This window comes from Opisthocomus hoazin, chromosome 6 (genome assembly GCF_030867145.1).
Source record: "Opisthocomus hoazin isolate bOpiHoa1 chromosome 6, bOpiHoa1.hap1, whole genome shotgun sequence".
Taxonomy (NCBI): Eukaryota; Metazoa; Chordata; class Aves; order Opisthocomiformes; family Opisthocomidae; genus Opisthocomus; species Opisthocomus hoazin.
This window is the reverse complement of record NC_134419.1, coordinates 22,899,595-22,925,435: the sequence shown is the minus strand read 5'-3', so window position 1 is coordinate 22,925,435 and position 25,841 is coordinate 22,899,595. Positions and strand designations below refer to the sequence as shown.

General features: G+C 41.7%; 1 protein-coding gene across 3 annotated transcripts in view; it reads right to left on the bottom strand.

Annotated features, from left to right (window-relative positions):
- The window catches only part of VAV3 (vav guanine nucleotide exchange factor 3), a 203,619-nt gene that overhangs the window by 159,258 nt on the left and 18,520 nt on the right, over positions 1 to 25,841 (bottom strand). For all 3 annotated transcript variants that reach the window (XM_075422241.1, XM_075422242.1, XM_075422243.1), the window contains exon 2: positions 7,201 to 7,317. In XM_075422241.1, the coding sequence (XP_075278356.1) occupies positions 7,201 to 7,317 (117 nt within the window). The remainder of the gene's footprint in view (positions 1 to 7,200; positions 7,318 to 25,841) is intronic.

The window sequence follows — 25,841 nt, the reverse complement described above, 5'->3', positions numbered from 1 at the left end:
TTGGCCTTGGGCAGCGGTGGGTCCATCTCAGAGCCAGCTAGCACTGGCTTTTATCAAACATAGGGGAAGCTTTTCGCAGCTTCTCACAGAAGCCACCCTCATAGCCCCCCTGCTACCAAAACCCTGCCATGCAAAATCATAACTGTGACAAAAGAGACTTCAGGGCCTTGGGATGGCTAGTGAAGGAATCTGAGGCACAGGTTATTTTTTCCTGCTTCCTTCCAGTTGTAGACAGTGACATTAGAAGGAACAGGCGGACTCAGTGGTTTATGGGTAAGAATCAGAGACAGAGGCAACAAAGGGAACCTTGGGGATGGTGTCTACCACAGGCCACCTGATCAAGGGGAGCCTACTGATGAAGCCTTCTTCCTCCAGCTCCAGGAGGCTTTGCGCTTGCAGTCTCTAGTCCTACTGGGGGACTTCAACCACCCCAACATCTGCTGGAAAAGTAGTACGGTAAGCTGTAGGCCATCCAGGAGATTCCTAGAATGTATTGAGGATAACTTTTTAGGCCAGATAATAGACAGCCCTACCCAAGGTGATGCAATACTGGACCTCATGGTCACCAATGCAAGTGAGCTCATCAGTGACACAAAGATTGGAGGCAGCCTTTGCTGCAGTGATCACACACTGGTGGAGTTCACAGTCCTGAAGGATGTGACAGGCGAGGAGTATAGTCAGGACCCTAAATTTTAGGAAAGCCAACTTCCAGCTCTTCAAGGAATTAGTCAATAGGACCCCCTGGGAAACGGTCCTCAGGGACAGGGGAGCAGAACACAGCTGGCAGATCTTTAAGGACGCTTTCCATAGAGCGCAGGAGCTCTCAGTCCCCAGGTGTTAAGAAGTCAGGCAAGGAAGGGAAGAGACCAGCATGGCTGAGTCAAGACCTGCTAGTCAAACTAAAGAGCAAGAGAGGACTGCACAGTCAGTGGAAGCAGGGAGAGGTATCCTGGGAAGAGTATAGCGATGTTGCCTGGTTGTGTAGGGATGGGGTCAGGAGGGCCACGGCGCAGCTAGAGCTGAATTTGGCAAGGGATGCTAAGAATAACAAGAACAGCTTCTACAGGTATGTCAGCCGGAAAAAGATGGTCAAAGAAAGCACAGCCCCCCCAATGAACAAGAATGGTGACCTAGTATCAACAGACAAGGAGAAGGTTGAGGTACCCAACAACTTTTTTGCCTCAGTCTTGACTGGCAGCCTCTCTCCTCACCCCTCCCTAGTCGATGGACTGCAAGATGGGGACCAGAGGGGTAAGGCCCCTCCCACTGTAAGGGAAGATCAGGTTCGGGACCACCTGAGAAACCTGAACATACATAAGTCTATCGGACCTGATGAGATGCATCCCAGAGTCCTCAGGAAATTGGCTGATGCAGTTCCTAAGCCACTCTCCATGATATTTGAAAATTCATGGCAGTCAGTGGAAGTCCCCAGTGACTGGAGGAAGGGAAACATTGTACCCATATTTAAAAAGCATAGAAAGTAGGACCCTGGGCACTACTGACCTGTCAGCCTCACCTCTGTGCCTTGGAAGATCATGGAACAGATCCCCCTAGAAGCTATGCTGAAGCACATGGAGGACAAGGAGGTGATTCGAGACAGCCAGCATGGCTTCACCAAGGGCAAGTACTGCCTGACCAACCTTGTGGCTTTCTATGATGGAGTGACTATATCAGTTGACAAGGGAAGAGCAACGGATGCAATCTGTCTGGACTTCTGTAAAGCCTTCAACACAGTCCCTCACAACATCCTTCTCTCTAAATTGGAGAGACAGAGATTTGATGGGTGGACTATTTGGTGGATAATGAATTGGTTGGAAGTTCGCAGCCAGTGGGTAGTGGTCAACCACTCAATGTCCAAATGGACACCGGTGACAAGTGGTGTCCCTTGGGGGTCTGTACAGGGACCAGTGCTGTTTAATATTTTCATCAGAGACATAGGTCGAAAGCACCCTCAACAAGTTTGCTGATGACACCACGGTGAGTGGTGCAGTTGACACAGCAGAAGGATGGGATGCCATCCAGAGGGACCTGGACAAGCTTGAGAAGTGGGCCTGCATGAGCCTCATGAGGTTCAACAAGGCCAAGTGCAAAGTCCTGCACCTAGGTGAAGGCATCCCCTGGTATCACTACAGGCTGGGGGATGAAGGGATTGAGAGCAGCTCTGCCAAGAATGACTTTGGGGTACTGATGGATGAAAAGTTGGACACAAGCCAACAATGTATGCTCGCAGCCCAGAAGGCCAACCATATCCTGGGCTGCATCAAAAGAAACGTGGCCAGCAGGACGAGGGAGGTGATTTTGCCACTCTGTTCTGCTCTGCTGAGACCTCACCTGGAGTCCTGCGTCCAGCTCTGGAGCCCCCAGCACAAGAAGGACATGGACCTTTTGGAGCGTGTCCAGAGGAGGGCGACAAAAATGATCAAAGGGCTGAAGCACCTCTCCTATGAGGAAAAGTTGAGAGAGTTGGGGCTGTTCAGCCTGAAGAAGAGAAGGCTGTGCAGAGACCTTATTGTAGCCTTCCAGTACTTAAAGGGGGCTCACAGGAAAGATAGGGACAATCTTTTCAGCAAGGCCTGTTGTGATAGGACAAGGAGTAATGCATTGAAACTAAGGGAGGGTAGATTTAGACTAGATATAAGGAAGAAATATTTTACACTGAGGGTGGTGAAACACTGGAACAGATTGCCCAGAGAGGTAGCGGAGGAGGCCCTATCCCTGGAAACATTCAAAGCCAGGCTGGACGGGGCTCTGAGCAACCTGGTCTACTGGAATCTGTCCCTGCTTACTGCAGTGGGGTTGGGCTAGGTGACCTCTAAAGGTCCCTTCCAACTCAAAGCATTCTATGATTCTATGACTAATAGCAGTTGCTTGCTTTTACATAAACTAGGCTTTTAACTGTCACTGGAGAGTTAGTTACACCAGACATTATGTTACATGCTTTTAAACAATTAGGTACTTGTTTGATTGGTAGCAGTTGATATTTGATCCCTTGTTTTTTTTTTTAAAATCATGACTGAATACTGTATGTTATTTCTAGACGTCTACTGCAGGACTCCTAGTAGGGGGGGTCTATGGCTATGTTCATATTAAATCAGTTATATCAAAAAACTCTGTGCTCAGTTATACATTGCTTAGAATATTTACAAGCAGAGTACACAAAGCTCTTTTTCTGACAATATCTGGACACCATTTTCCCCCACTGGACCTCAAGCACTGCTCTCTGAAGCCAGGGAGCACCTACTGACATCAACGGGCGTTGGAACTAATCCTCAGATTCCAATTTATGCAACATATGAGTTGCAAACTTCCTTCAGAAAATAGGGATAGCAACAATTTTTTGCGGCACACCGAACAGCAAAGACTGCTGTTCGAGGATTGTGCCAGGCTCACAGAGCTGAAAGAACAAGTATCAACATTATTTGTTGATTCTGGCACGCAGGTAGAAAGGAAGAACCTGACAACCCTGAGCCAGTGAAAAATGACTCTCCAGCATGGAATTCGTAATGAAAACATTGTCTGGCACCCCATGTGCGTGGGAGGGCATTTCATGCTCTCTCAGGAACTTAATGCAGCAACAATGAAATTTACTGATAGAAAGGTGAGTGGGAATGGGTGAATACTGTAGTACTCAAGGCAAAACAAGTTTTATATAGTTTTAGAAAGTATGATTTAAGAACCTTCTTATTTCCGTGTAACGTAGCCCCTCTTTTTTCAAGCACAGTCTAAAACCAAGAAAATCTGTACTGTTATACTTCAGACAGAAGAAAACCCTTATCTTGTAACAGCTGATATCAATATTCATACAGAATGTATGCATTACAAACACACTCATGGGGTTACCTGCTTCCCTGTTTCTTCACCTATTCTTTATCTACATGTTGCTACTTCAGCTTCACCTCTGCTTTCCATCCACATCGCATACACCCTTCTTTTTCTCTAATCAGAGACATCAAAGAGTCTATGCAAAGTGTAGCACAAAGTTCAAGTCAAATTTTCATTGTCAAAGCATCTGAAAATAGCGCACTTACCCCTAGCTATAAAATGCAAGTTTCACCATTACAGCAAACATTTTGTAACCAGTATTTCACAAGGCTGTTAAAAGTCTTATGACTATATAGGCAGTGTATAGCTGCCACTTCTACCATGCCCAGGGTTTTGCTGCCATTTTCTTTAAATAGTTGAAAAACATCAGAATATTTTTTAAAATATGACAGTTTTCATCACCAGGTCTCTCATCTGACTTTTCCCTTCAATCTTATTTCCTTGAGGGCACATTGTTCATTTATAGTTTACATATTTCTCCTGTTCACTCCACTAGCATGCTTAAATAGTCATTGAAATCTGTCATATTAAGCAGAATATTCCATCATAAGACAACAAATTCAGTAGTCACCTTTATAAATTCAATTGAAGCATTTACAAGTACTGGATATCAGGCTTATATGGAGTCATTTCACCACTAATAAGTACTTGCCAACTTCGGACATCTCACGACAGCTTCCAGTACATTCAAGTGTGTTGGAGGCTATACATACCACACACACTGATTCCATCATCTATTTGGTCAACAGTCTAGAAAACAGAGTGTTTCTAAACCATATTATCCTCTTTGTGCCTGTAATAATTTTAAGCTCATTCACATTTTCTACACACTTAGGGAGGGCAGTTCAAAGAATTTTTTTTAGAAACAACACAATCACTTGGTTGCAAGTAGCACAAAAAAATCTGCAGCACTTTTTTTGGCCTTTTGCATATATACAGCTTCAAGAAGGCTGGAGATTTAGGACTATATCAGAGTTGTTATTCATAGGAAAAAATAATGAAGGGGAAAATTGAGACACAAAAACAACTTGAAAGAGAAAAGCTTTCTTATTCTCACTGCTGCTACTAGCAATCACAATTTACAAAGTAATATGTACATTATCAGATATGCAACTGAAATCCCATGCCACTTCACAGATATTCTCAGCTAACCATACAAACAATACACTTAAAACCACAGAAATAACTCAGCATAAGGCTAGCTATATATTTTAACACAGTTGTAATTTTCCCCTCCACTTTCTTAATGGCTTTAAGTTCATTAACTGCTTTAGGAAGCTAACTACATGCTCGTTTGCAGAGGCTAGTAAAATACACAGATCAGCCTATCTAAATACAGCATATTGCAGCCTCCACTTGTGTGTGGCAAGCTTCCACACAAGCACACACTGGAAACAGCTGAACAGCAGAGCCATTATGCACCTAAAAGCATGGCCAATACAGCTACTGCAAGGATTGCACAGGCTCATTCAATTTAGCATCTCCACCTCTGCACAAGCAGCTGTTACCATGCACATAGCTAGCCTCCTTAAAGAATCCCACACACCAGTGCCTTTCAGATTTGTCACTGCATTTTTACCTGGTAGCTTTCCAAGAAAGGTGAGAAAGGCCACTAGAGATGCCAAGACTAGAGAAACCATTGCTTGTAAGCACTATCACTGTCACTAAAACTGAAATACCAGTATCACAAATAATTAGTGTATTTGTGCTATACTGTGGGAACAAGTACAGTAAAAAATCCATGTCTCTGCATCCAATTTTACTTTGGGAAAAGAATACTAAATATAATGGATAGAAGACAGTATATTTTTTTTTAACCAATTATTCGGCTTACATAAAATTGTATTCTAAAACAAATTCTGTTAAAATGACAGTTAAAGAGTGCCAGAAACATACTTGCTGGGTTAAATTCAGCCTTAATTCAGAACTTGTTGTACTGGGTATTTAATGATGCAGCAATAATAATTTGCATTGCAAAATAATTCTGAAAAACTAGATTATATTAAAAAAACAGGCTTAGTTATGTTTATGTGGCACAAAATGTGAAGCTCTCAGCAAATAATTAGAACATACAATAATAAAAAAATTCTGTTCATTAGCCATAGGTATCAAAGATTTGAAGCAAGCATTAAGATACCCCATTTATTAAACACCTTAAGACATTTCTAGCACATGAAAAACCCTAAAAAACCAACAATTATAATTCCTCTGCTACTTGCACCATCAAAACAAAAACAAATCTCATTTTTAATAAGCAATACACCAAATTTGTAAGGTGACCACACTTCAACAAACACTTTGTCTTAAATATGATTTATGAGGACAAAAGATGGTCAGCACAACTAAAGAACAAGTGGAATTACCAGGTTTATCTAATTTTATACTCAAAGGACTTAAAACCAGACAAATGATTCAGAAAAATAATTGGGTATTTTCATTAACAGTAATCACTGAACCATTTCACACGGTCATATTGGAGCCCTGATTCACACTTGCATTCTGACATCATCTTTACCTCTATGTCTACTTATAAAAAGAGCAGTGCATAAAAATTATTTAGTAAAAGTATGATATCCTTAAAAAAAGGAATAATGTTTGAAATATACTAAATTTGAATATATAACTATTTTTGGCGCTACTTCGGGTAATTTTTAGACTCTTTCCTGTGAAATTAGGGTAATGATACCTTATGACTCAGAAGCAGAAACCAAAGTTGAACTGAACCTATGCTGGCAATGACAGATCAAACAGATACGTAGGAGGTTGTGAAATATAGACTGGAAAAAGCTTTTACATATAGAATAACTAATGGTAGGCTTACAGAATATACTTCAGGCTGTGTAAATTAGAACAGTCACCACAGCTGTATCTGAGCTTTACAGCAGGTTAGGAAAAAAGAGATTTAAAAACTAATTGTCAAAAAAAGAATTAGAAGCACAGATAAATGGCTGAATTTCAAGCTTCAGACTAAAGAAACAAGCTCTGTGCCATATGGTCTTAGAATGCATAGGCCCAGGGTTTCTGATTCCACACTATTTATGTCAGAAGTGATTTCACCAGACAGCACTCACCCACAGCTTGCCATTTTCACACACTTCGTTTACCTTTAACTCAGCATCTTTCAATCCACTTCTTTAATTTAACTGTGCTTTTCACACCTTCAGAACTTTCCTACCAGTGATTTTTCTCTGCTACTTTTTAGCCCCTGCAATATAAATCTAATTCTTCTGCTTTCTTAATTCTTCCCCACTGTTTTCTTTAACAAATGAATGCTCATCCATTAGTCACAACTTCTACACCACATCTACCATGAAAGTCTTCTATACTCAAGCAGCAGAACACAGGTGCTACTCAGGATATAATTAAAAGGATACTTACCTTTCCAAAATCTCTCACATCAAACAAATCGAATGCTTCAAAAAGTTCACTTTTCTTCATTCCAAATATTTCACAACATGCCGAAAGAAAAGTCCTTATATTCTTCAAGCAAAGAAACTAGGGGAAAGAAAACAAAAATACTAAGCATAAAGTGTGTCAGTCAGCAAGTTGTGTGCTTACTTTGGTCACAAACACCTTACAAAATTCACGGATACAATTATTTGTAAGTCAGCACTTCCACTATGCTGTGATCTTCCCCTGGTCCTAATTCAGCCACAAAAGTCCCTTTCAGATTCAAAAGGGTTAACCAAATTCCAAGTAGACACTTTGTGAACAGAAACTATTTTTTCTTTTTATGTAAACAAAGAGAAATGACAATATGCTACTACATACAAATTAGTCTAAATACAGAGTTACTTTGCAGTTCTCTGCAGACAGCATAGAACAAAATAAAGTTACCTTATAAAATTATATTAATATGAGAAAGTTATTCTTCATCTATACATCAAGTATCTGCAGCTGTTAAGATAAAAGTCTAGTTTGAATGTTTAATGAACACACAGGCACTGTCTTAACACACTAAAGACATTATAAATACATCTTCTCCATCTGGAACACAGGAGCAGATGAAATTTGTGATTGAAAAGCCATTTACAGTTTATCTAGTGGAGATTTAAAATCCTTCAACCACCTCGATTTCTGTACTGAATCAAAGGCTACTTCCGTTGAAGTTATCCACATGCATCAATAATTATCTGAGTCTGGAAAAGAATAAAGCTTCTGTCACAGTACTCGCCTTATGAGGCTTTTAATGCATTTTACTGTACACTATTTTTTTGAAAGACCTTACCAGTACAAAAGACAATAGCTATCAATAGCATTGCAGTAACTAAAAAGGGATAGCTAAAAAGTGCAATATCCATTCTCGATAATGATCAGCACCATAAGGTACTAACACCTTATGAGGACATCAGCTCCATAAAGATGGTGCAATAGAGTCTTACAATCCACTATGCAGTACAGTTCAAAAACAAATACAATATTCACAAGCAACTGTATTTCAAGTGACCCAGCACCGTGCTTTGAATATGCGTTTAAAGAGTACGGATACAGCAACTTAATATTACAACTGTGTTCCTACAGTTGTTCATGTTATAGTGGATTCATAAGAATAAGGATCATTTACATCAGAACCGATTATAGAATTGCTGTATGTTCCAATTCCAACTTGATGCTATTTATAAAAGCAGTATTTTTTTGTATTAATACAGACTGTCACAACCATACCTTTCCTGACTGAAGTGCAAAGTAATAAATACCCAGACTGCTCACTCAAACAAAATAGGTCACTGCTTCACCTTCAGCATGAGACAACAAAATTCACCAGGAAGCCCTACTTCATGCCTTACATGGAACTAACCAGCCAGACACAGAAAAAGCAGAGCACCTGACAGATCAGATTTACAGCAAGGTTATACATGTGGAAGCACTGATTCAATAAGAGAAGCCTCAAGAGTGGACAACTCTAGTAGGTGGTTGCGGACACCAAGACAACAGCCAACAAACTCATTGCAAAGCATCACAAAAGCAATTCCTGCACAAGCTTAAGCTCCCAGGAAAGCATCTGTGACTGACAACTGCCATCAAGCGTAAGGGGCCACAGATGTACCAGGTGGAGATGTAGCCTCCACCCTTCCCTCCACCCCAAAGAGTCCTGTCTGCACGTGTACCCAGCTGGTGCAGGGCTATGTACTGGGCTGCTTGAGGACAACATACCATTTATGCCAGACTGCTTTTATGCGTAGTGAAATTTGAAAATGAGTCTAGCTTGCTTAGTCAATATCACAAGCTTCTCTGGTTTTGCAAAGATTGTAATTTTCAAGTCAACACTGCAAGGTGAGAAGGCCGAGATCTAAAACTTGTGTACTTCTTCCACCGTGACATTGGCAGAAGGAACCTGAAGATGAGCTGGTTTTGGAGTTCACAGCTTATAAAACAAGATGGCACATGCAAAGTGATTATTATTTTCTGATTTTTTTCCCCATATTTTTAATTATTTTTCTTAAAAGCCATCAAGGGCCGCTAGGTTTGTCCAATGCAGAATACTGATTCAATCTGAATACCTATTTACTTTCTTAAACTGAAAGTCTCACAACCACTGACAAATTTTTTCCTCACAGGAAAACTCATCTGCCTTTTTAAAACCTAAGTTTTGAGTTTAGATTAGTTAGTGCTGAAGTCTGCCAGTGCAAAGAAAGCTTACAGCTGCATTAAGTTGTTTACCTCTAAAGAGAACGAGAAGTTAAGGGAGAGACAGGAGCTGTCATGGGGCTAAAATCTGGCCTAGATCGCTAGAGAGCATTTTAGTGAGTTGCATTTAGCTTTTTAATATAGCTAAAAGGACTGTTTAATGTATCAGCAGTTATATACAAACAAAATGCCCTTCCCATTCTGCAAAATTTCTCCAGTTATTCTTAGCAGAGGTCTCCTACAATAAAAGACAAAGATGGCAGCATTTTTTCCAACAAGATTTATCAGTTACTTCAACTTTGGAAGGAATTTTGAAACATCAGCCTTTTGTGTTTAAATTATCATTACTATCAATTATATGCAAATAGATAGAGAGCGTATTACAAGAAATTGTTTCCCTTAGCCAACGTGTTTTAAAGGAAATGTTAAAGTACCTACACTATAAGTAATAAATTAAATTCTTTGGAATATTCCAACAGAGAGACCAAAGAAGAATCTAATCCCCCCTCCTTTTTTTTTTTTTAAATACACCAGTTCATTAAGTGTTAAAGTGCCCTTAACATGTATCATATGTTAAACAGACTTGACATAATTATAATCTAATATTCAATAACCATATGACAATACTGCAGTTATATTACATTTCTTGTGGGCTCTTGAAACAATAGGCTAAGAATTTATTAAATCTACCTGTGCTCAAGACAGGACCACATTACCAATGAGTATGTGCTAAATGGTGCCTTTAGCAGAACAGGACTCCTGACAAAAAAGCCTAATCCCCCTGCTAGTTCAAAGGCTGCTTAGTAAGTTTAGTTGGGCATCTGATTCAGTATCCATCATTTTTCTCTTGTAAAATGAAAAAGAAAGGCTTATTACTAAACTATTAAGATAACCACAATAGCTACCAGGATAAAACTGTGAGACTACTAAAACAAAAGATGCTTTCATATTTATATGCACTCATTTTGCAATAAAATATATGAAAAAAACAAATCTTTAAAAAGAACTCATTATATTCTACTCATGTTTTGGAAAAGTTATTTGATTATATTACCCAGAAGACTTTCAGAAATATTTCCAAAACTTTATATTGCAACCATCTAAAGAAAAAATTTTCCTCAATGAAAACAACTATTTTTACCACTGTGGTTATTATATAAAGAAGTACAAATTAGTAAGAGAAACCTCCAAATTGAAAAAGGCTATACACCTAAAATCTAGGAAGTTCTATAAAAAGACAACTCTTTTTGCTGGCAACAAGCAAAAGGCACCATCGGTCTGCAGTCTCTCATTAGGAAGTACAGTCCTCAGGATATTTGGAAAGCTACTACATTATTGTGTTTCTTTTTCAAAGATAAGCATGAACTCTGGTACACCACAAAGGAGATCATTATAGACATGAAGAGCGGTTGGGTACCCAGTTCTCTTAGAGATGCAAGGACAACTAGACATCTCTCACTTGGTCTAATCTCCAAAAGTCTCCTCCACGGGGAATGCTGTCGTTTAGTACAATAACTGGTTTCTCTTCATTAGAAGATAACATAACTTAAAACATTGTCTTGAAAAATGCTGCCCCCCCCCCCCTTTTTTTAATTTACATGGCTGTATTAGGAAACAGCAGTGTAGAATTCTTAATGCATGTATCAGTGAAAATACAGCAGTAGGGCAGTATAAGCCATGAGTACAAAAAAGTTTACACTAGTGAAAAATACAGCTTCTACCTGGCTCCTCTCCGTGTATACCATGTGAGGAGAGCACATCCACCACCACAGACAGACAGACAAAAATCACAACCCATTGAGGTTCAGGACCCACAGAAAAAGTTTCAATATCAACATCTGTAGATTATCAAGATATTTCTAAGGCACCCTAATGTTTCACAGCATAAGTAGTTACACTACTACAAACTGATGATGCTGTCACTGTCAGGGCTGTTGAAATGGTACATCTCTTGGGATAAACCCCTGTATTTTTATGGAACAATTTAGAGTTTTAGTGACCTCTGGTCCATTCTTCACTGAATTTAACTTTGTAAGAGGCATTAACAACATTAACCAGGGAACTATAGGCTGGTCAGCCTCACTTCCATCCCAAGAAAGGTGATGGAGCAGCTTCTAGAGGTCATCATCAAGCAAATGGAGGAAAAGAAGGTTATCAGGAGTAGTCAACATGGATTCACCAAGGGGAAATCATGCCTGACCAATCTAATAGCTTTCTACGATGACATGACTGGCTGGGTAGATGAGGGAAAAGCAGTGGATGTTGTCTACCTAGACTTCAGCAAGGCTTTCGACACTGTCTCCCATAACAGCCTCCTAGGGAAGCTCGGGAAGTATGGGCTGGATGAGTGGTCAGTGAGGTGGATTGGGAACTGGCTGAACGGCCGAACTCAGAGGGTTGTCAGCAGCGGCACTGAGTCTAGTTGGAGGCCGGTAACTAGTGGTGTCCCCCAGGGGTCAGTACTGGGCCCAGTCTTGTTTAACTTCTTCATCAACGACCTGGATGAAGAGTTAGAATGTACCCTCAACAAGTTTGCTGATAACACCAAACTGGGAGGTGTGGTAGATACACCAGAAGGCTGTGCTGCCATTCAGCGTGACCTGGATAGGCTGGAAAGCTGGGCAGAGAGGAACCTGATGAGGTTCAACAAAGCCAAATGCAGGGTCCTGCACCTGGGGAGGAACAACCCCATGCACCAGGTACACGCTCAGTGCAGACCTACTGGAGAGCAGCTCTGTGGAGAGGGACCTGGGTGTCCTGGTGGACGACAGGTTGACCATGAGCCAGCAGTGTGCCCTGGCTGCCAAGAAAGCTAATGGGATCCTGGGATGCATTAGAAGGAGTGTGGCCAGCAGGTCGAGGGAGGTTCTCCTTCCCCTCTGCACTGCCCTAGTGAGGCCCCATCTGGAGTACTCCGTCCAGTTCTGGGCTCCCCACTTCAAGAAGGATGAGCAGCTGCTGGAGAGTGTCCAGCAGAGGGCTACGAGAATGGTGATGGGACTGGAGCATCTCTCCTACAAGGAAGGGCTGAGGGAGCTGGGCTTGTTCAGCCTGAAGAGAAGGCTGAGAGGGGACCCAATATATGCTTACAAATATCTCAAGGGCGGGTGTCAGGAGCATGGGGCCAAGCTCTTTTCAGTGGTGCCCAGCGACAGGACAAGGGGCAATGGGCACAAACTGAGGCACAGGAAGTTCCGTCTGAACATGAGGAAGAACTTCTTCCCTCTGAGGGTGACGGAGCACTGGAACAGGCTGCCCAGGGAGGTTGTGGAGTCTCCTTCTCTGGAGATATTCAAGACCTGCCTGGACAAGGTCCTGTGCAGCCTGCTGTAGGTGACCCTGCTTCGGCAGGGGGGTTGGACTAGATGACCCACAGAGGTCCCTTCCAACCCCTACCATTCTGTGATTACCAAAAAAATCAAAAGAAAGTCTACCAAAAAAAATTCTACCACCTAAGCAGCAGGTCTGGTTTATATAACTGGGACTGTATTTGTCTGAACTTAAAGCGGAAGAGAGTGAGCAAACCAAATTACACTGAGTTCCACAGAAAAAGCATGCTGTTTTCTACCATAACATTTGCCACTGCACACAAAAAGAAACACTTATTTGAGGCTTTTTCAACACAGTACATGGTTATGTGTGCTGACAGAAGTGTATAGAAATATTTTACAAAGGGTATTAAATAAAAATGACTAATAAGACCTGAAAAGCACAAGCAGGACTACAGCTTCCCACAGGGAAAAGGGATTTCTCTAGTTAGTCCTCTAATGAAGGGAAAGATGAAATGCAAAAGAAAAAAACCACACAACTTCATATATCCTCTATTCATCTAATCTTAGAGATATTTCTCAGAAAATACATTTTAGCCCTGAAGTACTTCAACAGAACAGAAGTCTGTTTGGTACAGACCATAATATTCAATATCTAGATGTAGCTTTTGTACTAAAAGCACTCCTAAGGGTGTTCAGAGACCAACACAAAGAGCTCTGAAGATCAAACTCTGCTGTGAGACATTTATATGAAATTCCAACATAACAACACATGTCAGGCAAGTGGAAATTGTCAGGCCAACAAAGACCACGGAAAGACAGAGTTCTAATCAGTTTTCAACTTACTTTTTTTGTTTTAATTACCAATAGTGGAAAAAGCAGATATTTGTATTTATTTCAGCGTCCACCCCCTTTTTATTATGGTGATCTAGTCACAAGCAAGGGAGAAAGCTCAGGCAGCTGGCAGAAGCTATAATAAAAGATTAAGAACACAGAAAAAGGAAGACTCTCCTTAGCTAATTGTCTACTAAATCCACTTTGCTTCCTGTGGGAGAAATAAGGCATTTCAACCAGAGAAAGTCCAGAAACCTTGCCCCCCCATTCCTCCTCTAAATGCCACCACTTTATAAACTACACAGCTGCAGCTATTTGCCTTTGCCTAGTCTTTAAACAGTATTATAGGCATACTCAAAAAATGGTGGGGTTTTATGTAACAGCCTACATTTTATGACAAAAATAGTTGAGGGAAGGCCAGACATTCAAAACACGCATATAAAAGGGAAGTATTCAGATAAGAAAATCATGGGTTTAATTCATGCATCTCAGAAGGCACCATCACTTTTTTTTAATTTGTGAAATATTGATATTACATTCAAGGAGGCACATACAGGCTTATGAAGATGGAAGATTTTTCTATCATCATTTATGGCCTTAGAAAAGCAGAATCACACAAGAATAAAAGGCAGAAGAGGAGGAACATAGAGGAAGAATAGAACAGGATCACTGCCATAACACTTACACACTCCTCCTACACCTCAGCACTTATTGCAAAACATGGGCTCCTGTCCATTTCTGGAATGCTGATGAGAACAAATTAGCTGGCAACGTCTCATTTTGATTTCCACTCTGTTCTTGAGAATATACACAAAAAGGAAAAATACTTTTATACCTCTTGAGCAAGAGGAGAAGTGTGAAAATTGCCATAATGGATTTAATTGGAAGAAGTGCTTTCCTACATTCTGTCACCAAGATTGGCATTTTGCAAGTTGTTTCAGTGAAAGAAAGCACCAAAACAGAAGAACTTCTCCCCTCGAAGTTTCCTTCAAAGAAGTTGGGGCAATGCCCTGAGGGTTGCAGATTTTTCTCTTCTTGCTTGTTTCAGTATTTGTTGCAACAACTGTGTTGGCAGGAGTAACACAAATTCCCCTAATGCTGTTTGAATCCTGCTAAGTCCAAATATAAGCAAGAGATCCAGGAGCTCCCTACTGCAACCAAACAGCACCATCACCTCTTCTAGCCATGAAGTGAAGACACTGTGACCATAGTGAAGCTACACAGCAGCAAGACCAAAATTATATCTTGAATCTATATATATAAAAAGGCAACAGTAAGACCTAAAGGTTTCATCAGCTCCCATATAATGTCTGCGCACAAGAAATGTCTAGCTTCCTTTAAATTCTTTTAGCCACATCCAATAAAGGAAGAAAATTAAGTACTTAGAGATACAGCTGCTCATCTATCAAGAGCTGCTCTCCGTGAGCCAGACTAGATGGTTTCCTGATGCATGACATCTTCGACAGACCAATCCCAAAAGCCGGGTTGCCAAAACAGGAGCACATAATACCTCTTTTAGATTATACAATTTATTTTTTTTTAATATCTGTATGTTCATTAACACCAGGTTACTTGATACTCAGACAAAGCAGGGGCCAACTGTGGTACTAACAGAACTGTGCATTCAGGGTTAACAATAAAACACAGAAATCGTTCCTGGCTCCTTCACAGATTTCAGCAGCCAGAGCAGATCAGATCAGTGCTGTTCTGCCAACAGGAGTAATTATCACTATACGCAGTAAAAAACAGCTGTAAGAATTCTAAGTGACTGAAGTACGGACCCACAGATGAAGTCTTAATTCAACACCTATTAATGTCTTTTCCTAGGCCAGCAAGAGGGAAAAGAGCAACATCAGAGTCAAGAATAGAAGTTTTAACATTTCTGTTGTTCCTATGCTTGCCACTTTTCTTGTAAACATCTTTAAATTCAAAGTCTTACTGAGGGTAGTCAATGGGAAAAGGCCATAAAGAATTTAAAAATCATGTCAATGCAAGAGGATGAGTGCTCCTATTTTCAGCAAGCAAATGAAAGCTACAAGGCTGTCTCTAGAGATGTTTTTGTTTGTTTGAAGTGCCACAACACCACAAGTAAGCATTATTCTTTTTCTCACTCTTAGATAAAACATATTAACTTGCAAATTACATTTAAAAAAAGAAACTAACACACACAGGAAGAACATGTCACTCACAGCAAAGGAATTGAGTTCCAGGTTCTGCATTTGGCCCCTTGCTCTGCAGACCATCTTCCACATTCAGATTACCAATATTTTTAAAGCTCTAAGCAGAAGCAAACAAACCAAATATTAAATACCTCCTAACCTTTGCTCTCCAAAAGATGACAAAGCAGGTACAGTAATAAAGATGGCAGAGACAGCACACTGAGTTCTGGAAGATGCAGGATCATTATCAGTATCTCCGCAGCTTTCAGGCTATACCTCAGCTCTTTGGATAGTCACTTAAGAAAAGAATCATTTTTGGGTAACAACACATTCAAGACTGGTACCATTACACAACTATGAAGAGTTCTTTGCATAGCACATTTCTGAGCAAGACAACAGACATTCCTTAATCCAGAGAATTCCTTAACTTCAGAGAATTAAGGGATAGCTAGGGTGATCTGTAGTGTTATTAGCTTACTAGATGTGAGCATTCTTTGAAGGCCTACACAACACATACAATGCTGTATGAAATATAAAACATATTAAATTCCTTTGAACCACTGCTAACACAGTATGAATATTAATGGGACATTCTTTATTTGCTCAGTTAATGTAGTAATTAAATATTCATAGAAAAGCTCTTCTTAAAATTCCTAACTGACTGCTATTCAATTGCATCTATTGCATCTTGGCTTGAGTATGGAGTTTTGCTTATGCACATTTGCTCTTCTCTGTGCTTCAAACAAAGAAAATGGAAATTGAAACTTGGAAAAAAGCTGAGGAAGCACAAAGGATGTTCAGCTTTTATTAGTACTGATATGGGGTGAACACAGGGCACAAGAAAAAAGCTCAAGACTTGTCATACGTTCCTGGCTCTCCTTGGCTATGCTGGCACTGTAACATTGGTTAAGCAAGCAAAGACAAAGAAGCATTTAAATTATCTGTGTTCCTTAAATCAAGTACTCTTACAAGCCATGAAACTGGCAACTTCTAGTCAATAGTCACTGAAACACATTCAGCAAACAGCTTCTATGGCCTACCATTGCATCAGAACAGGAGTCCCTAGGCTGCCTGAAGAAGCAAGAAACCTTTTCTCCTTTACCTATTGCAAGATGAAAAATAAAAGGGAGCTTCGGGAAAGCACAGAGTCACAGAATCACAGAATAGTAGGGGTTGGAAGGGACCTCTGTGGGTCATCTGGTCCAACCCTCACTAAAAAGATGGGAATTTTTAGACCATAGACCTCCAACTACAGGAACTCCCCACGTGTAACTCGTAAGTGGCATGGGTGGGAGCTCAGGACAAGCATCCCATTGCAAAGGGCAATTTTTTGAGGAGCCCTTTGTTCCCCTCTAGCAAGACTTAACAAGTCTATTCTGCAGAATCTTCTCAAAAAGAACAGCAATTGGAACACAATAGTAAGTATGCAAAGTGCACATAGATTAGCTAGGGGATTCCTGCACCTGGTTACCTTTTCAAATGACTAGCCCAATATATCTTACAACCCGAAGTTGCATCCCTAAAATGTCTTTCACTAAGCATCTCGGTGTCTTACAAACAAATGCAAAAAGAAAGAAGACAAAGGAAACACTGAAAACACTCCTGAGGAGAACAAGGATAGCAGGAAGACAGCAGCAAGGAAATGAAAAGAGGACTACAGGAAAAGGAACAGGAAAGGGACAGACACAGTGAAACAAAAGTTTAAAAAAATCAAAACAGGCCAACAGAGAGAAAGAGGGACAGGCCACTGAAGTAAAAAGCGACTTGACTCACTAATGATTAAATTGTGGGAAAATATGAAATAAAAGCCAAACACAAGAAAATTTTATGTTAAAATTTTGGTGTTGAAGTGCTTCAGGTCAAACAATTTATGAAACTGCCATTTAAAGTAAGACAGTGGTCACTGTGCAGTAAATTGTATTTACAATTGTGACATAGAAAACACTTCTGTAAGAGGCAGAACTGTCAAGGACACTGATGTGATGCTAAGATGTATTGTCATTGATCCTAACATAGGGTTTCTAATCACTCACACTTCAACTTAGTTAATGAAATATTAGAAGTTGTATGAAACTATTTCATAGACACAGAAACCTCAAAAAAAACAACACCTACCTAATGTATTTAAACTTACTGGGTGCAGGAGCAGCGAAGGGGGAAGAAAAATCCTAAAGCCTACAGCCTCATACATTTAAACAGCAAAATGAATCGAAAAATCTCCAACAAATTAGCATTTGCTGTTTTCACTATCAAAGAATAAAAAAAAGTCATATGCACACTCAAACACCAAAATGCTTACAGCTACAGCACGAAATACAGTTCTTCACGATGGTGCTAAAGAGAACACCCAACACATTTGTTTCATACTGTTAGCTTGGCACGCTAAGATGCTGTTTCCATTGTCTCTTATTTTATTCATGACTGTGTTTGGTTTTTACAAGTCTCTAAAGTTAGTGTAATAACATGAGAAGACATCTTATTTTGCCTATACCTGTGTAAGAGTAATTAATTTTGGCATGTAAGGAGCCCCACAAACACGTGACAGAAGACTTCCATAAAGGCTAAAGGTCCCTGCGCAGAATTCACCTTAAGGATCCACACCTGACTTCAGTTCCATCACAGAAACAATCCCTTTCGCTATTTCTAGTTCACCCCTAAAAATAAGCACCACTGAATTCATCATCTGAATTTCAGAGAAGGCTGTGAGGGGACCTAATAAATGCTTATAAATATCTGAAGGGTGGGTATCAGGAGGATGGGGCCAAGCTCTTTTCAGTGGTGCCCAGCGACAGGACAAGGGGCAATGGGCACAAACTGAGGCACAGGAAGTTCCGTCTGAACATGAGGAAGAACTTCTTCCCTCTGAGGGTGACGGAGCACTGGCACAGGCTGCCCAGGGAGGTTGTGGAGTCTCCTTCTCCGGAGATATTCAAGACCCGCCTGGACAAGGTCCTGTGCAGCCTGCTGTAGGTGACCCTGCTTCGGCAGGGGCGTTGGACTAGATGACTCACAGAGGTCCCTTCCAACCCCTACCATTCTGTGATTCTGTGAACTGGATCTCCTTTGTGAATAAATTGTGGCCCTAGTGCCCTGGACATAGGCCCTATAAGGCCAGACCTGGATCTCAACTCTGTAATTCCTTTAAAAAGACTTACAGTGTGGATTTTTTTTAAATTAGCATGCACTGGTTTGTTCTCTTCTAAGCACTTTAAAAGGTCTCAAAAGCTGACAACACTGAATTCTGCATGGAAACTCAACACAACGGGGCAGGGGGAATCTTCACAGGGTTAGTCAAATGTCTATTAGTGGTGAATCTAACCCAAATAACTCCTAAGCTCTTTTATTTCTTATTTGCGGATCACATAGATGATGTAGTAGGTCTATGATTTCCAACAGGAAGGAACAACATTCTTCTTATCATTCATTAGTGTTAACACACACAACTCATTAACTATTTTAAATGTTTTCTTGAATTGCATGAGCAGTCTTCCAAGCTCTTACAATCATGGAATAAATTCCTAGCAAGACCTTAAGGATGTAATAGAGCTCTCTACAAATTGCCAAATGTGAATACGGCTGTCCTCCAGTTACCTATTTTAAAAATCCACTGTTCTGTTTTTGCTGGTGCATCACTTCAGGTTTGCAGTTTAACGGACCATGCTCTGTGGCAAGGGTAGGGGTTTCAAAAACATTCAAAGAACAATTCTCAAGAATTCCAAGTCAAGTAACAACAGCTAAGTCCAGAAGCCCAAACTCAAACTACAAACCAGTGAGAATAGCCACAAATGAAAAACAAACTCCAACAGTAAATTTGCAGGATTGGAAGTGAAAACTCAGCAGTCACAAAGTGTACTGACTACATTTTTACACCTTGTGGTACTCTCTGGAACTTCAACATATTGACCCACCAAAAAATGTCATCCTTCATGCACTGAGCGCCCCACAGTACCGATCTCAAAGGCTGAGGAAGGAAGTCAAACTCTTAACTGCTCAAACTTACCATACACTTGGCATGGAGCTCCACCTTACTTATCAGGCTGAGAAAGTCAGATGCTTCTGCAATCTTTATTACCACATAAATGCATTTCAGCATTTCCCAGTAACAACAATTAACCTACTGAAAGCAAATTCAGAATTTGCTTTACAGGTCCCAGATTCTCACACAATAGTAAGTAGAATAACGGGTACCAGATACATCATCTTTTTCTGCTCAGTAGTGAAATAAAATGACCCAGGCTAGGGTGCTGCACAAAGCTCACCTTCATTCACTGAGTGAGCACCTGGCTTTCCACCTGCGTTTCTGTCCTCAGCGAGGATACTGAAGATGATTGTGTCTCCAGACCCAGACCTGAAACAAGGCTCAAAGGAAGTCCTGAGCTCTTCTAACAGCTAAATAATCAAACCACGGTGGAAAGCAAAACAGTTCAACTCCTTTTAACTATTTAACAAGGACGTTTTTGTCCCACTCTGTAGGGGAGGCTTTCTGCCCCAGTGCCTTGTATTAAGGAAAATGAAGAAGAGGATAGCCCTAAAATCTGTATTGCTCTCCATCATGACAGTGAGGAAAGAAAGTCATACAAGTTTATAATACAAATATTTTAACTACGTAAACTATAGAAAATGGATAGAACAAGCAGCAGCTATCCTCACATACATTACATTCACAGAATCACAGAATAGTAGGGGTTGGAAGGGACCTCTGTGGGTCACCTAGGCCAACCCTCCTGCCAAAGCAGGGTCACCTACAGCAGGCTGCACAGGACCTTGTCCAGGCAGGTCTTGAATATCTCCAGAGAAGGAGACTCCACAACCTCCCTGGGCAGCCTGTTCCAGTGCTCCGTCACCCTCAGAGGGAAGAAGTTCTTCCTCATGTTCAGACGGAACTTCCTGTGCCTCAGTTTGTGCCCATTGCCCCTTGTCCTGTCGCTGGGCACCACTGAAAAGAGCTTGGCCCCATCCTCCTGATACCCACCCTTCAGATATTTATAAGCATTTATAAGGTCCCCTCGCAGCCTTCTCTTCTTCAGGCTGAACAAGCCCAGCTCCCTCAGCCTCTCCTCATAGGAGAGATGTTCCAGTCCCCTCATCATCCTTGTAGCCCTCCGCTGGACTCTCTCCAGTAACTCTTCATCTTTCTTGAACTGGGGAGCCCAGAACTGGACACAGTACTCCAGATGAGGCCTCACCAGGGCAGTGTAGAGGGGAAGGAGAACCTCCCTCGACCTGCTGGCCACACTCTTCTTGATGCACCCCAGGATCCCATTGGCTTTCTTGGCAGCCAGGGCACACTGCTGGCTCATGGTCAACCTGTCGTCCACCAGGACACCCAGGTCCCTCTCTGCAGAGCTGCTCTCCAGCAGGTCCACCCCAAGCCTGTACTGGTGCATGGGGTTGTTCCTCCCCAGGTGCAGGACCCTGCATTTGGCTTTGTTGAACCTCATCAGGTTCCTCTCTGCCCAGCTTTCCAGCCTGTCCAGGTCACGCTGAATGGCAGCACAGCCTTCTGGTGTATCCACCACACCTCCCAGTTTGGTGTCGTCAGCAAACTTGCTGAGGGTACATTCTAACTCTTCATCCAGGTCGTTGATGAAGAAGTTAAACAAGACTGGGCCCAGTACTGACCCCTGGGGGACACCACTTGTTACCAGCCTCCAACTAGACTCAGCGCCGCTGATGACAACCCTCTGAGTTCTGCTGTTCAGCCAGTCCTCTATCCACCTCACTGACCACTCATCCAGCCCACACTTCCTCAGCTTCCCTAGGAGGATTTCATGGGAGACTGTATCGAAAGCCTTGCTGAAGTCAAGGTAGACAACATCCACAGCTCTCCCTTCGTCTACCCAGCCAGTCATGTCATTGTACAAAGCTATTAGATTGGTCAGGCATGATTTCCCCTTGGTGAATCCATGCTGACTACTCCTGATAACCTTCTTTTCTTCCACTTGTTTGATGATGGCCTCCAGGATAAGCTGCTCCATCACCTTTCCCGGGATGGAGGTGAGGCTGACCGGCCTGTAGTTCCCTGGGTCCTCCTTCTTGCCCTTTTTGAAGATTGGAGTGACATTGGCCTTTCTCCAGTCCTCGGGCACCTCTCCTGTCCTCCAGGGCCTCTCAAAGATGATGGAGAGTGGCTCAGCAATGACATCCGCCAGCTCCTCCAGCACTCGTGGGTGCATTCCATCGGGGCCCATGGATTTGTGGAGGTCCAGATCGCTTAAGCGATCCCTCACACAGTCCTCCTCGACCAAGGGAAAGTCGTCCTCTTTGTAGGCTTCTTCTCTTACCTCCGGGGCCTGGGATTTCTGAGGGCCAGTCTTAGCACTGAAGACTGAAGCAAAGAAGGCATTCAGTAGCTCTGCCTTCTCCGCATCCTCCGTCACCAGGACACCCGCCTCATTCAGCAGCGGCCCCACATTGTCCCTAGCCTTCCTTTTGCTGCTGATGTAGTTGAAGAAGCCCTTCTTGTTGTTTTTGACATCCCTTGCCAGCTTCAATTCCAGGTGGGCCTTGGCCTTCCTCGTCACATCCCTGCATGCTCTCACCATGTTTCTGTACTCTTCCCAAGTGGCCTGCCCCTCTTTCCACATTCCATGGACCTTTCTCTTCTGCCTGATCTCCGCTAGAAGCTCCTTGTTTAACCATGCAGGTCTCCTGCCTCCTTTGCTAGATTTCTTTCTCAGGGGGATGCATTGCTCCTGTGCATGGAAGAAGTGTTGTTTAAAGAGCGACCAGCACTCATGGACCCCCCTGCCTTCGAGAGCCCTGGCCCACGGGATTCCTCCGAGTAGCTCCTTGAAGAGGGCAAAGTCAGCCCTCGTGAGGTCCAGGGTTTTGATCCTGCTTATGGCCCTGCTTCCTCCACGCAGGATCCTGAACTCCACCATTTCATGGTCACTGCAGCCGAGTCTACCTCCAACCTTCACATCCTCCACCAGTCCCTCCTTGTTTGTTAACACAACGTCCAGCAGCGCGCCTTTCTTTGTTGGTTCCTCCACCACTTGCATCAGAAAGTTATCATCGATACTCTGTAGGAACCTCCTGAATTGCATTGTTAATGGAAAAATCATTTGTTATCTGAAGGGGTTTTCAATACATGTATTGAGGTGATTTCATATCCAAAATGTCTTAAACTCTAAGCTTTCAGCACACATGTAAAGATTAAAGCAGGATAAATTCTAAACATGATAACAAATAGGGAATAGTGATTGCACTACATTATAAGTAAATTGTTACTACTGTAGAAGTGATCTAATTACATTAGTTACATAGTAATAAAAAATTATTTATAATGCAATTATAAACCTGCAGAAAAACACTCCTCTTCCCCACCAAAAACCTGGGCAGGTCGGGGGAACAAGGCCTCCATCTTTTTCAGTCACTAGGCCTGTGCATTGACAGGGTGCAAGGAGGGACACACACCTGCCTGCCTCGCTTTGCTGACTTTCCCAGCAGATTCCCAGAGGTGCTGCTGGGCTAGGGAGGGCCACCGGGGACAGCCCCAGGCACTTACCAGGAGGGAGAGAGGGAGGCCTCCACCATGGCTGCTCACCTCTGCCTGCCACTGGAGGCCTTTTGCCACATGCCTCCCTCCCCACAGCCACCCACCCTGCCAGACCACTCCGACCACTTCCTGGTGAGCCCATCAGGACCCACACAACACAGGCAGGCTGAACACTAGCCAGAATAAAGATAAAAGACTGTACTGCATGCAGAATCCTCCAGGGCCCAGCAGGCCTCATACTTAAGAGGTTTATGGAACAACTTCTAAGCAGCTGATAAAATTGGCCAGGATGAGACAGGCCATCCCAAACATCCACAAACAAAAATCTTCCAAAATACCTGGCTCAGTGAGGGGAACCACAGGGCCATTCATTCCCCCTCATCACGAGAGGCCTCAGCCCAGACACTCGTGCAAGTTCAGCAGACCTTGCTGCCAGGGTCACCTACGCCTTAGGAGACTTCATTGATCACACCAGGAGAATGGGAAGCCTAAGGCGATATAACTCCACAAACATTTAATGTTTCCAGATAACACGGACCACATAAAGCAGTATTAAAAGCAGATGGGTACTATACTACAATTTGTTTTGTCAATGAGATTTAAATAGAACTCTGCACAGACCATGTTTTCAACCAGCACACGCCTCACCTCCAGGAACATGTTCTCAAACAGATGGTGTCACCCCAGGACCTGTAGGATCCGCACGAAGTATAGAAACTTAGATCTTTAAAGTAAAATAACATATATTTATTTCAACTGACAGTGAGGGAAAATGTTTAATATAATTTACTCTGTGAATAATTACAAAGTTCTAAAACTCTGATGCTTTATCTTATACACTACAGCAAATCTTTCAGAGGAAAGATGTATTTGGATGATTTTTAATGCTGATTTTTATTTGGTCCAATCACTTGTAGTACTGCATTACCTCAAATGAGAGTTAAAAAACGCTTCCAGTGTAAATGACACAGCTTCTTATAAATGCTTAAAAGCTACTACATAGACCAGACATGATTTGAAGTTTTGCTTTAAAAATAAATAAATAAACAAACACTCTAGCAGAACATACTTTCTTAGTCAGTTTGGTGAAGAAGTATCCCCTCTTGCTTGCTTTGAATATGTTACCTACCACTTCCATTGGATACCTCTCTGTTTCCACACTGGAAAAGACCACAAATAATTTTCTCTTTCCTCATGCCTTTCATTCTCCCCCTGTTATCTCTTAAAAACTGAAAAATCCTTCCTTTCTTCCTTTTCTATTGAGCTGTTCCTTACTGTTTCACACCTTTGAAAACCTCTACTGCCCTCCTCTACACCTTTCTAATTTTATTATAGCCTTTTTAAATCAGGAGACCACAACTACATAATAGAGTACTGTGGCTTATGCAATAGACTGCAGTGGCATAATGAGCCATAATGTGTAATAGCATAATGAATGTTTTGGGCACAAAATAAGCCTCTACAAATGCACTTTGCAAAAACCCTTGGGTTCTCCATCCTCCACAGATGTCTACAGGAACAGATTAGTGTTCTGAAGGATCTGGTCCAGATAATGATGAGATAATGAAGTAGATGAAACAGTAGTTTGATTTACAACTGCAATTCCTGTGATAAACAGGACACAAAAACATTAGTAGTTCTCAACTTCCAAAAATTCTCTGAGAGAAAATTCAGCTAAAATACAACTCTAAAAAACGTGAAGACTAATGTGTTTGTACCCACAACTGTTTTCCAGAGTCACTCTGAAATCCAGCCCGTGTTAGGCAAACAGCGCTCCATTTCTTCAGTGACATGTAACCTTCCAAATTAAGGAGTCCAAAATGAAATATTGATATAATGCAAGAATCAGTAAGCTTTAGAACAAATCCCACCATCAGCAACATTAATTTACAACATCAGCTTAAAATTAGGTGACTCCTTATGAAGCTGCAGCAGGTTTCCTTCCTTAAGCAGGTTGATAAACAATGAAAGGTAAACCTGACAAAACGTTTCAGCTGTATATCATAATAGCTCTTTGCTGTATAAAAGGCTACATTCACTCACCCCAGCTGTCTGCCAAAATGAAACACATCATTGAAGGCAGCCCAAATTTGTGTGGGAGATACGTCAAAATCACATAATTACCTACTTCCACTAGTATGAATTAACAGCTGTGATCATCTCAGCAGAGGCAAATGAGTGAATGCGCACAGAAATTCAACTATCACCTCTATATGTGGCCCATTTGATGTCACAGCTGAATCGTATTGATGCCTTGCCTCACAGTAACATTTCAAGTACACCCATGAAGAGTCCAAAACTTTATTTCAAATGATGTAAGTTTGCCATCACAAAGTAAAACCTGAGCATGGTCTCATGAGAAAGAAGGATATTTCGGAAAAGAAGAAAAAAATTTTGAATTAAAATCCCAGAGCACAAGTCAGTATTTATCAGATAGCCTAAAACAATCAAATGGCAAATAAACTGAATATTATGAAACCTCTGCAGCAGAGTGTAATTTAGAATTATCTGGACTCTCAGTCCACTGAGCTATTTGCTACAGTACAATCAGAGTTTTAAATGGAGTATGTGGGCACCAGTGAGAAGTCTGCATCACTGAACCATACTATGTGCCGAGTCCTAAGATAC